The 12,430-nt window shown below is 37.8% G+C and overlaps 1 protein-coding gene across 3 annotated transcripts; it reads right to left on the bottom strand.

Annotated features, from left to right (window-relative positions):
• Positions 1-2,269: 2,269 nt before the first annotated feature.
• On the bottom strand, positions 2,270-12,349 carry LOC107669933 (DNA-binding protein RFX5-like). Of its 3 annotated transcripts, none has more exons than XM_016462369.1 (10): positions 12,301-12,349; positions 10,850-10,997; positions 10,150-10,183; positions 9,705-9,787; positions 9,376-9,495; positions 9,081-9,197; positions 8,619-8,697; positions 7,236-7,434; positions 5,546-5,640; positions 2,270-4,352 (listed from the first exon to the last, which is right to left on the bottom strand). In XM_016462369.1, the coding sequence occupies exons 2-10, from the start codon at positions 10,939-10,941 to the stop codon at positions 3,360-3,362; spliced, it is 1,812 nt and encodes a 603-aa protein (XP_016317855.1). In that variant the 5' UTR covers positions 10,942-10,997; positions 12,301-12,349; the 3' UTR covers positions 2,270-3,359. The 3 variants fall into 3 exon arrangements, with proteins under 3 accessions (XP_016317855.1, XP_016317857.1, XP_016317856.1); XM_016462371.1 differs by lacking the exon at positions 12,301-12,349 and adding an exon at positions 12,233-12,265; XM_016462370.1 differs by lacking the exon at positions 12,301-12,349 and having other exon boundaries at positions 10,850-11,009.
• Between the last annotated feature and the right edge of the window lie 81 nt (positions 12,350-12,430).

Below are 12,430 nucleotides of genomic sequence, written 5' to 3'. Positions count from 1 at the left end.
TACTGATGGGTAATTACAACACACGCTCGTCACCCCGACGCACTCATGAGATCAGCGTGTCATTTTGGTTTCCTTCTTTTCGAGGTTTTGAGAGCCAAATAATCCACTCGATGCTTCAGAACGAAATAACAACCTCATAAATAATGCAAAGTATATGGATATTTACAGAGCACAGTGGTTTGTATGAGGCACTATGTTGTACTGAACATGTTACATTTCTGTGGTGTGGCATTGTACTTGCAACAACAAAAAAAACGACTTTGTTTATCAATGGACTGAGGATATGAATAATATATCCATAAACTGATATAAATGATCATATGTCCAAATGTTTTCATGTTTATTTCCCATGAAATAAGATGCTTTCGATCACTTTACAAGTACTTTGCTGCCCCAGATCAGTCAAATCTGATTATTCACTCCATTCACTCCTTAATCATTATGCAATTTGTTAGATTCATATTAATCTAACGTCCCACTGTTCAGTCATTCTTTTGAATGTTGCAATCTAGAACTAGACTTCATTAACTGCTTATTAATGTAAATTACAAGTTTTCTTGGTAATGTGTTTTTTTAAATTGCAAGTCTGATATTTTATTTCGCAGGATACTGAATTGCTGTTGTCAGGATATTAAGATATAACATTAGTATTCAAATCTCTAGTCTGCAAATGAGGCAGAATATTAGAACTGTGCACTGCCTTTAAAGGAAAAGCTCACTCAGAAATGAAAATTGCTGAAAATGTACTCGCTCTCAGGCCATTCGAGATGTTTCCAAGTGTGTTTCTTCATGGGAACAGATTTAGAGAAATGAACCCTAACATCACTTGCTCTGCAGTGAATGGGTGCCCTCAGAATGAGAGTCCAAACAGCTGATAAAAACATCACAATAATCCACATGACTCCAATACTAAATTTCTCCAAAAATGTTCAGATGAAAAACAAACTCATCAAACTCTTGGGTGGCCTGATGATGAATACATTTTCATATTTGGATGAACTCTTCCTTTAAGAGGGAAAGCATTATAATAAACAAAAATGATCAAAAAGCAACAGGCCCTACCAATATCACACTGTACAAATTAAAAGCTACTGTAATTATAAGAAAAATGTCCATTAATTTTGGTTATAAATAATCAAACTTTAAACCTTGAGTAAATTAAGCAGCCGTGTTAATTCAGAATTAAACATGACATATATATAGCACATTTATTTCACGAGCCTAAATGCAATTTATGCTGACGCAATGCTAGCAGGTTGTCTGACAGCCGGTTGCCATCTTGCAACCATTGTACCAGAATCGGCACCAGTGAGCAGCGGATGCTAAGTGCAGTCAGACTGCTGATTGGTGAAATCACTACACTCTAAAAAATGCTGGGTTAAATACAACCCAGTGCTGGGTAAAATAGGGACAAACCCAGCAATTGGGTTGTTTTGACCCAGCGGTTGGGTTACTACCAAGAAAGTTGGGTTAAACATTTAACCCAACCGCTGGGTCAAAACAGCCCAATTGCTGGGTTTGTCCCTATTTGACCCAGCACTGGGTTGTATTTAACCCAGCATTTTTTAGAGTGTACGATGTGAATCACAATCATTTGTGTTGTTAGTTAAACCCGTTTAGCTTTTTTAAAGCACCATTATCCATAGTAAAATTATCACCTCTAGTCATTTCCCATCTCACATATATTACTACAATATTTGAATAAATAGCAACATCTGACTCCAAATCTTTTTATTCATAATTGGAGTGGCTTTGTTTTAAATTAAGTGCCTGTTAAACCTCTATTAACCACCAACAGCCTTTGTTGAGCTTGAACCTTAAAGGAGATATTTTTTCCCCCCAATTCATAGCCTTTCAATACCTTCAAATGTAATAGAGCGCATCAAATAATATTCATAAAACTGCTACAAACAAATCTATTTTCCCATTCCATTGATCATTTAATTTCAAATTAAAAAAAGTATTATTAAATTACAAATTAAATAAACTGTACTACTACATTTTTTCGACTTTTGGCTAAGATCAAGTGTAATATCTGAAAACAACTAACTAGTAAAAAATACAGTATTTCAAGGCTATAAAAAGAGAGTAAAATTCTCCTTTAAGATATGATAATCTAGACAAAAAGATGCTGTTGTGGCTCAAGCTTTGTAAAATTTGTATACATAAATAATTAGTACATATTTCAGTTGAAATTTAAATAATATAATCAAATTTCAGAAATGTAACATCTTAACTTCTAATTTTTTTGTACATGCCTTTAGGGTGACAGTGCACACTTTACTAGTAACTAATAATAATAATATTCCATAGTAGCAATATAGTGACGATGGCTATACATTTGGAAAATAAAATGTTTTAAATTAGTTCTGGTACACTTGACCTATGAAGATATCCTTCCGGGCTCACAGATAAACTATTTACATCTGTTAAGTGCTAAATTACGTTGCTGTAAGAGAACGACTGGACAGACCTGAACGCAGGGGGCGGGGCTTTGATAAGAATCCCGAAATCACAGCCTAATTTGCATATTTAAAGGGACTTAATTGGTCTTTGTTTTTCCATCCACCTACACTATGCACCATCTGAACCAGTAGTGTCTTCTCGACCTTCACAACAGCAACTCGATGTAGTCATTTTGAAGTTTTGTATATCTGTTAATTGTGACGTCTAAAAAAAACTGAACTATTAACCCAATCAATGGGTGAGGGAGGGACTTTTTTTTAGAACCCTGAAGTTGCAAACCCGTAATACCACTCTTTGTCATCTGAACAGCTAGAAAACGCACTCAAATGCCTCAATTCATATTTACAAACACAAACATGCAAAGATGGTTAGAGCAAAAAAGACCAACTGCCCTCTTATGGCACTGAGTATGGTAATAAACACCGACAGATGGTAAGCAGTTCCTTGGTAACGATGATGATTTATCTTTTTTTTTTAGATGTCCTTTTGTTTTATAACTGAGCTGGACCAGATTGGACTGTTATTTGTGAGTATATCTGTTTGTTTCAATTTTCAGTGCTCTAAAGTTCACTCTTTCTTGTCAAAACAGTCAAAACTTTTGTTTTAGGCCACTTAAATTCATAATCTCTTCAAAAGCACTCCTGAAATCTTCAGGAATTTTTCGTATTAATAATATGAAAATATGAGTGTAGTTGCTGTTTGAAGGCAACAATGACATGTTGTACTTCTATACATCATTTTACACAGAAAGCAGACATACCCAATCAAGCTCAGCCAAGATGGTACACCTCAGTTTGACTACAAGCCAGTATGCAATTCACATTTGCACTGGAAAAGCATTGCACATTGAGACCAGGGAGTCTCAGAGAAAGGAGACAGTTATTGTGCTGCTGTTACGGGGCATCTGGTTTTGGAGTTTCTCCAAATGAGGAGCCGAAGGCGCTGGGAATACCTGCTGAGTTTGGCATGGAATCGACCTGTGGCTCCACAGGAGTCAGAGTAATTTCCACTTCTCCTCTGTCCTCTAATAACATTGCCGGTGGGAGGTACAAAACGGTGGACAGTGGCACTTCTTGAGGAGCCGGCCTTCCTTCTCTGGATAACGGCGCACGCTGGATGACCATCCTGCGGCTCAGCTCGTAACCCGGTTGGTTGGGCCCTTGCATTAGCAGGATGGACTGCTGCTTCTCAGGTTCTGGTGTTGGTTGGCATTGCACCACTACACCTCTATGCTCAGCATCTGTCACTTCCTGGATGGTCGGAAGTTGGCTAAGCATCAATCCTTGCTGGTCCTGGATCACGATTTCCACCAACTGTGAAGGAGTGACTGGCGCACAGGAAGGCAAGGCTTTTTGGATTACTCCTCTCGTGAGCAAAGCTGGATTTGGATTTGAGGTTGGGACTGACAGTACCTGTGGTGCCATGTCTTCTGGTCTTTGCTTTCTGGGTCGTCCTCTTTTGCGTTTCTGAGTAACACCAGCAGCTGACACTGAGGTGGAGGGGTCAGGGCCCCTCTTAGGAGCTGCCGGTCGTGCTCTCTGTACGACTGGAGTCGGAGCAGCAGAAGTGGCGACCGTGACTGATGTTTTCTCATGCTCTGGGTAAGAGAGACTCACACCCGATGGTAAAATCATAACGGGGACGGTGCCGCCTGGTTGAGAGGGTATCGTTGTGACTGTAATAGGCAAAGTGACTTGAACGCTGCCCGAATCGGCTGGTGCGAGACACGGTGGGGAGGTTTTCTCTGGAACAGTGCCTCTGGGAAGGAGCTGAGGCAGCTTCTTCATATAGGCCTCCACTCGAGCAGACTCAAGCTTATTTGTTGGTTTATCACTGATCTGCTGCTTATTGGATGGCGGCTGTTCCACACCATCTCTCTCTTTTTGCTGCCAAAAACATCACAATGGTACTATATTTACCATTTATAGTATGTACTACTGCTAATGTGTGACATTACTAAAAAACAAACCCTGACAAGGTGATCAGGACGCCCTTATTGGGTTTATTTTGTGAAATTGATTGGCTGACTGTAAATTATCCCACTTATGATATGGCTACTTACCAAAAAAATGGCCATTAAATATTCATTTCAGTTGAGAAATATAAAAGTAGCACAGATATGTAGGAAATCAGTTGACTGAGACAATTATCAATTATACAGTTTTGCATTTATACAGTCATTATACAAAAATATTTGATGACACTATTCCAGAGATTAGTGCAAAAATGATTGACTTATGAATCAAAGGGTGTGTTCACACTTGTCATGTTTGGTTTGATTAAAACGAACCCTGGTGCGATTGCTCTGTTAGTGCGGTTCCTTTGAGTAAGTGTGAACGCTGCCATCCGAACCCTGGTGAGCACCAAACAAGCGGACCGAGACCACTAAAAAGATGGGTCTCGGTCCGCTTCCAAACGAACTCTGGTGCGTTTCGAATGAAATATGAACGCAACACGGACCAAACACTTCTAAACGAACCAAAAACAGGAAGTAATGACAAGATGCGACATGATTTGACGACGCAGAACGAGCGGTGTATCCAAAACAAAATGAGCAGAGGGCAAACGTGGAGCAATGAGGAGGTAAAGTGCCTTTTATGAGCTCTTTGTGAGTTCGCAGGTGGTGAAAATAAAATCATAAGTACACGCAGCAATGAGCGCGCTTAGTCCAGCAGACGGCATTAGATGTGTTCGACTTAAAGCGGCACTGATCAGACAAATCAGTGAATGGGTACTTTGATGTCATCGGTCTGCACAGCGCCACTTTAAGTCGCACACACCTTTTGTTTGGGGTATTCGGTGAGTTCAGTCACTAAATATACATCATTCAACCCGACCAATCAGGTTGTGAACGTATCACTGTGCCTTTAGGTTCGGTATCTTTAGGTTCACTGTAAAAAATGGCAGTGTGAACGCTCAGCGGACCAGGACCAAATGTATTGTTTTCTTTTTTGGTCCGGACCAAACGAACCAAGAGAACCGAACTACGTGTGAACTCACCCAAAATTATTTGGGGGAGAAATTTGGGGAAAGAAACAGATATAAAATGTGAAATGTTCAAATTTCAGACCAGTAATACCTTATTTTCTGCACTGACATTATCTTCTTCTGCTCCACCTGCTCGGGAAGCTGCTGCAATCTTTTTGATTACTTTATGAGGTTTGGAAGGTCCGCCTATGAAAATCAAAAACAAATCATAAATGTAGCTTCACTCCTAAAGCAATGTAGCAAAATCAGGGTTATTATTATTGTTAAATAAAACCATAGAAAATCATTAATTAAAATGTAAAAAAAAAAAAAAAACTTGTGTTAATTCATCTAGTTGCCAAGGCAACATTTCTCATTTTCCTTAGTCTGAGTGTTTTAATTAAAATTTAGAGGTCGACTGGTTTGAGTGGATTTTACCGATAGCTAGGTTGGACCACACTGGTCGATTTTTAAAATGGATACTGAATGAAAGCTTTACTATTTAAAAAAAAAAAGTACTGAACCATACTTTGTAAATAAATAAAAATAAAAATATTAGTTATATATTGATCATTAAAGTTAGTTCATAGTTCATTAACTAACGAAGCAACTTAAAAATGTATTAGTAAATGTTAAAATGAACACACTCTATCAAGGAACAATACGCTACTTCTACAGCTTCCTTTAATCTTAATGTTACAAATGAACTCTTGTTGTAAAGCGTCACCATTTAATTTTAACAGTCATGCTTAAAGATGGCCATCTTTAAATATCTACACAAAGGCCATAGCATTGAAATTACATACATATGGATATTGTATGTACACTCTCTCACTTTATTTGCTTATATTTTAGAACACTTGATTAGATTAATTGTGTATAAAATAATAAAATATGTTAGTCTCACACCAGGCAAAAGAGCAGCACTGAAGTGAATTCATTATGTACATTAACAACGATTTGGGACAAATTTAATGTAAAACTGTGTGAATGGTGCTCTGTGGCACAGCAGGATTTCTGTCAGGTGCATGAACATATCACTGTACTTTCTCATGTCACTAGCTTTAAATCTGCAACTTTTCTGGCTAACAAATGCATTAAAGTGACCAGCTGGATATAAACTAATGCAAATAGATGGTAACAATCGTGACATTAAACATTTGGGTCGGACTTGCGTGTGTTTTGGTCACATTGTTTTAACAGCTTAAGGTAATACTAATGTTCGTGTCCTCGTAGCCTTGATAGCAAAAATACTGCTGTTCTTTCTAACTAATGCAGCATTTAGACAAAAAATTATTTACTTTATAATGATATGAAAATATGCACTATTTTATACTGTATACACACCGTTTCGCTGTCTGTTTTAAATCCGCATCTGAAATGTTTCGCTCTGTGCAGCATGCAGCCTCACGTGTCAAAACAATCAGCACATGGTGTCAGTGATTTCCCACTCTTGTACTGTATAATAACAGCGGACCCTTCTCAGCCGCTCCAGCAGCGGACACAACCCGGAAAAACTATCGGCATGGAATTTTGCAAATAGTTCCAGCAATTAACTATCGGTGCCGATTAATCGGCAAAACCGATCAATCGGTCAACCTCTAAAATTAAACTAAAACTTAATAAAAACTATATAGACTAATATTAAAAAACACACAAAAATTACTGAAACTTTAATTAAAATTAAAATGAAAACAAAAAATAAAATATTTTCAAAATATTAACAATAACAGTACATCAATGACACCACAATAATGCTCAGCAAAACTTAACATGTCATCTTGCTATTTACTTGCACATACCTGCCAGAGCAGCTGAAGTGACGAGCTCAGCTTGACTGCAGCGTGGGTTAACGATGTGCTCCTGTACAAGGAAGCGTGCGATTTCTACCACCGTGTCAAAAGAGCGCTTCAGGATCTTCTGGGCCCAGTCACAGATGAGTTCACAGGCTGCTTCGGTGACCTCTTGCTTGTAGGTTTGCACCAGTTCTGTCAGTTCAGACTGGAAGTGGCACATCACATAGGTACATTAACACAACATTTAAGCATAAATGTATGTTTTTCTTCTAGACAAAATATAACTGACAACCTATATCAGTGGCTTTCAACCCTGTTGCTGGACCACCATGCAAAATGTGTCACTCACATGATTTTAATGCTGTGAAAGCAAATTAGGAGAAAAGTCAGTAGTAAGAAGTAGGGCTGCCCCCTAATAGTCGACTAACCTTTAGTCGACGAGAAGAGGCTTGGTCGACCAAAAGTTTATTAGTCGCTTAGTCACAGAAAAAAAAAATCTACAGGAAGTGGTGAGGTCACGCAGTCCGCGTCGGACAGATCGTTAACAGCTGGATTTTGTGTTAATACAGTACATCCAAACACTCATTCATCGACTTCAAATATGGCTTATCATCTGAAATATGTAAGTAGTAGCAACTTTACATGGCCGCTAAATCTAATGTTAACCTAGAAAAATGTGCGCTATTCAAGTGTCTGAACAGTAGTGCGCTCACAGCATGGCAGATGGAGGCGCCGGTGCGGTCACTTGCTTTTAAAATACTCCATTTTGGTCATACACCTTTCGAATCTGTAAAGCCTCTACGTTTATTTGTGTGCACTCACTATAACAACAAAACATTGCGCTTTTGTAAAATAATGAAAGCAAACAGGATGCGCTTTCTGCCGTCTCGGCCTCTGTGAACTTGAGCGCAAAACTCTGTGTATACTTGCCTTACAGACATGAAAAATATATCTATAGAGAGTGAAATGTCTATTTTCAAATGAAACAATTCAAATCTGAAAAAAAAAAATTATAATTCTCAGATTATTTAATCCGTATGAAACTTGCATGCAGGTGCATCTACTACTGTGGAGATGATGAGTCAGTGTAGCCAAATTCATCTCTTAAACCAAAAACACTAGTTTATCAATAGATTAAAATGTTAATGCAGTTTAATCTAACTGTTTTTCCCTGACACATTCATAATCATTACTTCTGCCAGTGTGCTATGGCAAGCTTTATGTGTGCACTTGAGCGCTTATTAGGCTATGTAGGCAATTAAAGGCTCATTAGCATGATTTAAATGGTTTAATAATAAACGTGTGATTAGTCGACTAATGCTTAAAATGAACGACTACTAGTCAACCAATCTTTAGTCGAGGGCAGCCCTAGTAAGAAGACAATCATACCGGGTCATTTTTGAGGTCCAGGTTAGGGAGTAATGGCATGTTTAACACGGTCTTTCGACGAATCCCACTATAGCAGTATGTGCTGGCAATTATGTTAAGGGACACTGAAATATACATTAGGTTTCATTAAATAAAACAATAAAACAGACTTTTAGTTTGAATTTAGTTCAATAATTTGAATGAATTTAAAGCATGAGATAACATTTATTTGTCAAAAGACATCTTAAAAACCAAACCATTACAGATAAAACCTGTATCAAGGGTGTTGATGATGTGCAGAAAGCCATCTAAATATCTCAAACATTTAGAAATCTTCAACAGTTGAATGTGTGTGTTTTCATGAGTATGGTGAATCCAAATTCACTCTGATGTCATGGTGTCTGCTCTAGATAGGGTTTTAGAAGTCATAAATGTTTGTCTACGTTTTATACAAATTAAATGAAATTAGGGACAAAAGGATATTTGGACTGTCCTCTACCACCCAGTCTTCGTGCTTTAATGTTTGGGAAGATGTCTCGGATGATTTTGCCAAAATTTGCTGCACTTAGAGGTCGATGCTGTAAGTTGTCACAGTGCTTCCTGTTTAGATATAAAAACCAGTAAGTAATCACTGTATTTTGTGACAAACTGCAAACATGGACAGAACAAAACAGATAATGGACCCTTAAAAGTCTAGGGAAACAGCCAGAAAGTGTTTACTTCGAAATATAACTCAGCCTAAGAGGCTTGTGTGCATATTCTACACCCCAGTCCTTACCGGTATGTCTCGTAAACATCTTGTTTAGGCAGGCATGTGTCAGGATGTTCTTCCAAGTGGCTACGGATCCAGTTGCAGGTGTGAAGCTGGTCTGCCGTGTTAACCGAGTTTGAATCACCACTGGTGCACACAGAGAAGCAGTTTGCAAACATGTGTCACATATAACATGTCTTGTCACATCTGTGTTATCTTTAGCTACCCTGATTGCTGGGATTTAAAAAAAATAGACTTATAGAATTAAGTATTCAGAATTGATAAATTAAAAACATACAGATTTAAAAAAAAATGGATCAAGGCTGACTGAAGTATATTTGTGTGCTTTTATGTACCTCTTCTCTCCTGCACCTGGACCTGAGGGTAGCTGTAGGTAAAGGTAGAGTTTGTCGTTGTCAGAGAAACGCTGTACATCTTCCTGAGAGGAGACATGTCACAGGAAGAAAGACAGAATAAGGGCAAGTCAATGTGCTCAAAAACACTGTAAATGTACAAATAAGCTGAATGAGTGTGAAATATTATACAATACAACAGTTGTAACACAATATAAACATGAGTGGTTGTATAGTGATAATAGAACTGAACTGCTAATGTAATAGTTGTGGGTTCAAATGTATGTAAATGAGATTATATAAACTTTTACTATTGTGTTCATGCTATAGCTAATAAAACAAGTGTCCTGTTATATTCTTGTTTCAAATAAGATTGAAAATACACTTGATATAAATTACATTTCAGAGGACTAAAATTTCATTTTATTTTATCCTCTAAGAAACTTACCAAAATTCTGTCCACTTTGCCCTGCACATTTTTACTGTGAAAAGATAGAAAAAAATGCATATATTTGCATATACATTCGCATACACACATGTATGATGCATACAAAAATTACACTAAGGGTTCGGGCTTCAACTTAAAAGAATAGTTCACCCAAAAAACATGCTGATAATTAACTAACCCTCAGGTCATCCAAGATGTTGATGTGTCTGTTTCTTCATCAAAACAGATTTGAAGAAATGTATCATTACATCATTTGCTCACCAATGCCTTAATGATGGATTTGTTTCTTACAAACAACAAACATGCAGCTTTTCGCTTCATAAGACAGTAATTGATGGACTGGAGTCCAGTGTGGATTACTTGTGGATTATTGTGATGTTTTTATCAGCTGTTTGGACTCTCATTCTGACGGCACCCATTCACTGCAAAGGATCCATTGGTGAGCGAGTGATGCAACGCTAAATTACTCCAAATCTGTTCTGATGAAGAAACAAACTCATCTACATCTTGAATGGTCTGAGGGGGTGTACATTTTCCACAAACTTTCATTTTTGAGTGAACTATTCCCTTAATGCTACAGCTCTACAAACAAACGTTCTGCTTAATATTTAAACCATGATATACCATTTCTTCAGGAAATAAAGCTTTAAGATTCTATCTGAACCACAATGAAGAAAGAGTAAAAATGAACAGCTCTTACGAAATGTTGCTTTTAAGCTTCTGCAGCAGCATACTGGGCTCCGTCTCCCCCTCCCCAGCCGAGGCATCTGCCTTTAACTGATCTTCTGCCATGTCTCAACCACACTGGACCGACAAACTGCATTCAGAACCCTCTTGGACCTGAAGCTCTAGAACATGAGGCAGATGTTAGTATGTGTCTGCATAAGGTTTTGGCCAACTTTAATTCTGAGTGTCTAATATGCAACCGTGTGTTTTAAAAAGTAAATTAATTATAGGTTGATCGAGAGATTATTCTGCACGCAACCAGAACTTTACACACTAGATCAATGCAACTAAACGTCAATAGTAAAAGTTGTAGGGTGTTGCAGTTTTAGACCATATTTGTAGTATCAAGTGTTTAAAATGCACAATTGTTTTATAGTATTCCTCTAATATGCACAACAACTTAAAGTCTGCAGGCAATATATTAAAATGTTCTAAGAACAAACTGCTTACTGGTAAACATTCAATGCATCACATGTCTGCAAATAATCATCAGACATATTTAGGTCATGTTTACACATACATACAGCCAGACTGTAAACACGAAATGAAACCACGCAAGCACCTAATTCTCCCACGCCTAAACGCTCAAGATATTTTCCCCATTTCGAAAATACAGCCACTCATGAAACTGTTGTCAGGTCAATCGGATAGCGACCATGCCCAAATACTGCAGGGCTGTTTTTCCTGCCCCAGTCCAGACATTTCCTCATTTTCAGCACACACGCGCCCAATGAAGATCTCAACATAAGAAACTGATGCTTTCAGCCGGTGTATGCATGATACCAGGATCAAATCAGATCACTTATAATCACTTTAATGCATTATTTAATTTAATATACGAATAGCATATTTGATACATGCACAGGTTTGGTTGATTACACACGTGTATCTCTTTGTGGGCGTATTGAAAGGCCATCCAACCAGCAACTAGACGAAGCCATTGGTTATTTATGACCAAAAGCTCATTTTAGCGCAAGTTAACCATATTCTCAAACGCAAATGCTTACTGATCACTAGAAATAAACCTCACAGCAGCCTGGTTTAAATGAGCATGACATAGCAGCTAATAGGCTAACATGAGTTCGAACTAGCCGAAGAGACGTCGACTAAACGAAACCGACATAAATGATCACTTCCTTACAGTAATTCATAATTAAATGATATTATTTGTTTAAAAAAAAACTTTGGGTTTTAGTATATGTATGCACAAGCTAGCTATCGTTAATATCATACCACCAATGACTCTTGCTATAGAACTAGCTAGCCACACTTGTACGCTTCGAAAACCTTCGATTATTACGTTAAAATACCTGGCCTTTCTAATAAAATATACCTATTATCATTGTACAAAGTTTACCTAGTGCAATATCTCATTCAAATACAAAATAATGGTACCGTTTATTTTATAAACGAAAAAGAAACTACCTGAGACAAATATAGAGCAAAAATCCCCTTTCGGCTTATTTTGTGATTGGACGACTGTGTTATGTCTGCCTGACTACAAAGCAAAGCTCGACGCTAATTGGCTGGTCTGAGTCATCCTACTTGGATACAG

This window comes from Sinocyclocheilus anshuiensis, unplaced genomic scaffold (genome assembly GCF_001515605.1).
Source record: "Sinocyclocheilus anshuiensis isolate Anshui unplaced genomic scaffold, SAMN03320099.WGS_v1.1 scaffold160, whole genome shotgun sequence".
NCBI lineage: Eukaryota > Metazoa > Chordata > Actinopteri > Cypriniformes > Cyprinidae > Sinocyclocheilus > Sinocyclocheilus anshuiensis.
This window is presented reverse-complemented; position numbering and strand designations above follow the sequence as displayed.

Coding starts and splice junctions, on each gene's coding strand:
- LOC107669933 (XM_016462369.1), bottom strand. CDS start 10,941: ATGGCAGAAGATCAGTTAAAGGCAGATGCCTCGGCTGGGGAGGGGGAG. Junction 10,184..10,849: donor AAGCTTAAAAGCAACATTTC/GTAAGAGCTGTT, acceptor ATCTTTTCACAG/TAAAAATGTGCAGGGCAAAG. Junction 5,641..7,235: donor CACTTCAGCTGCTCTGGCAG/GTATGTGCAAGT, acceptor TGATTTTCATAG/GCGGACCTTCCAAACCTCAT.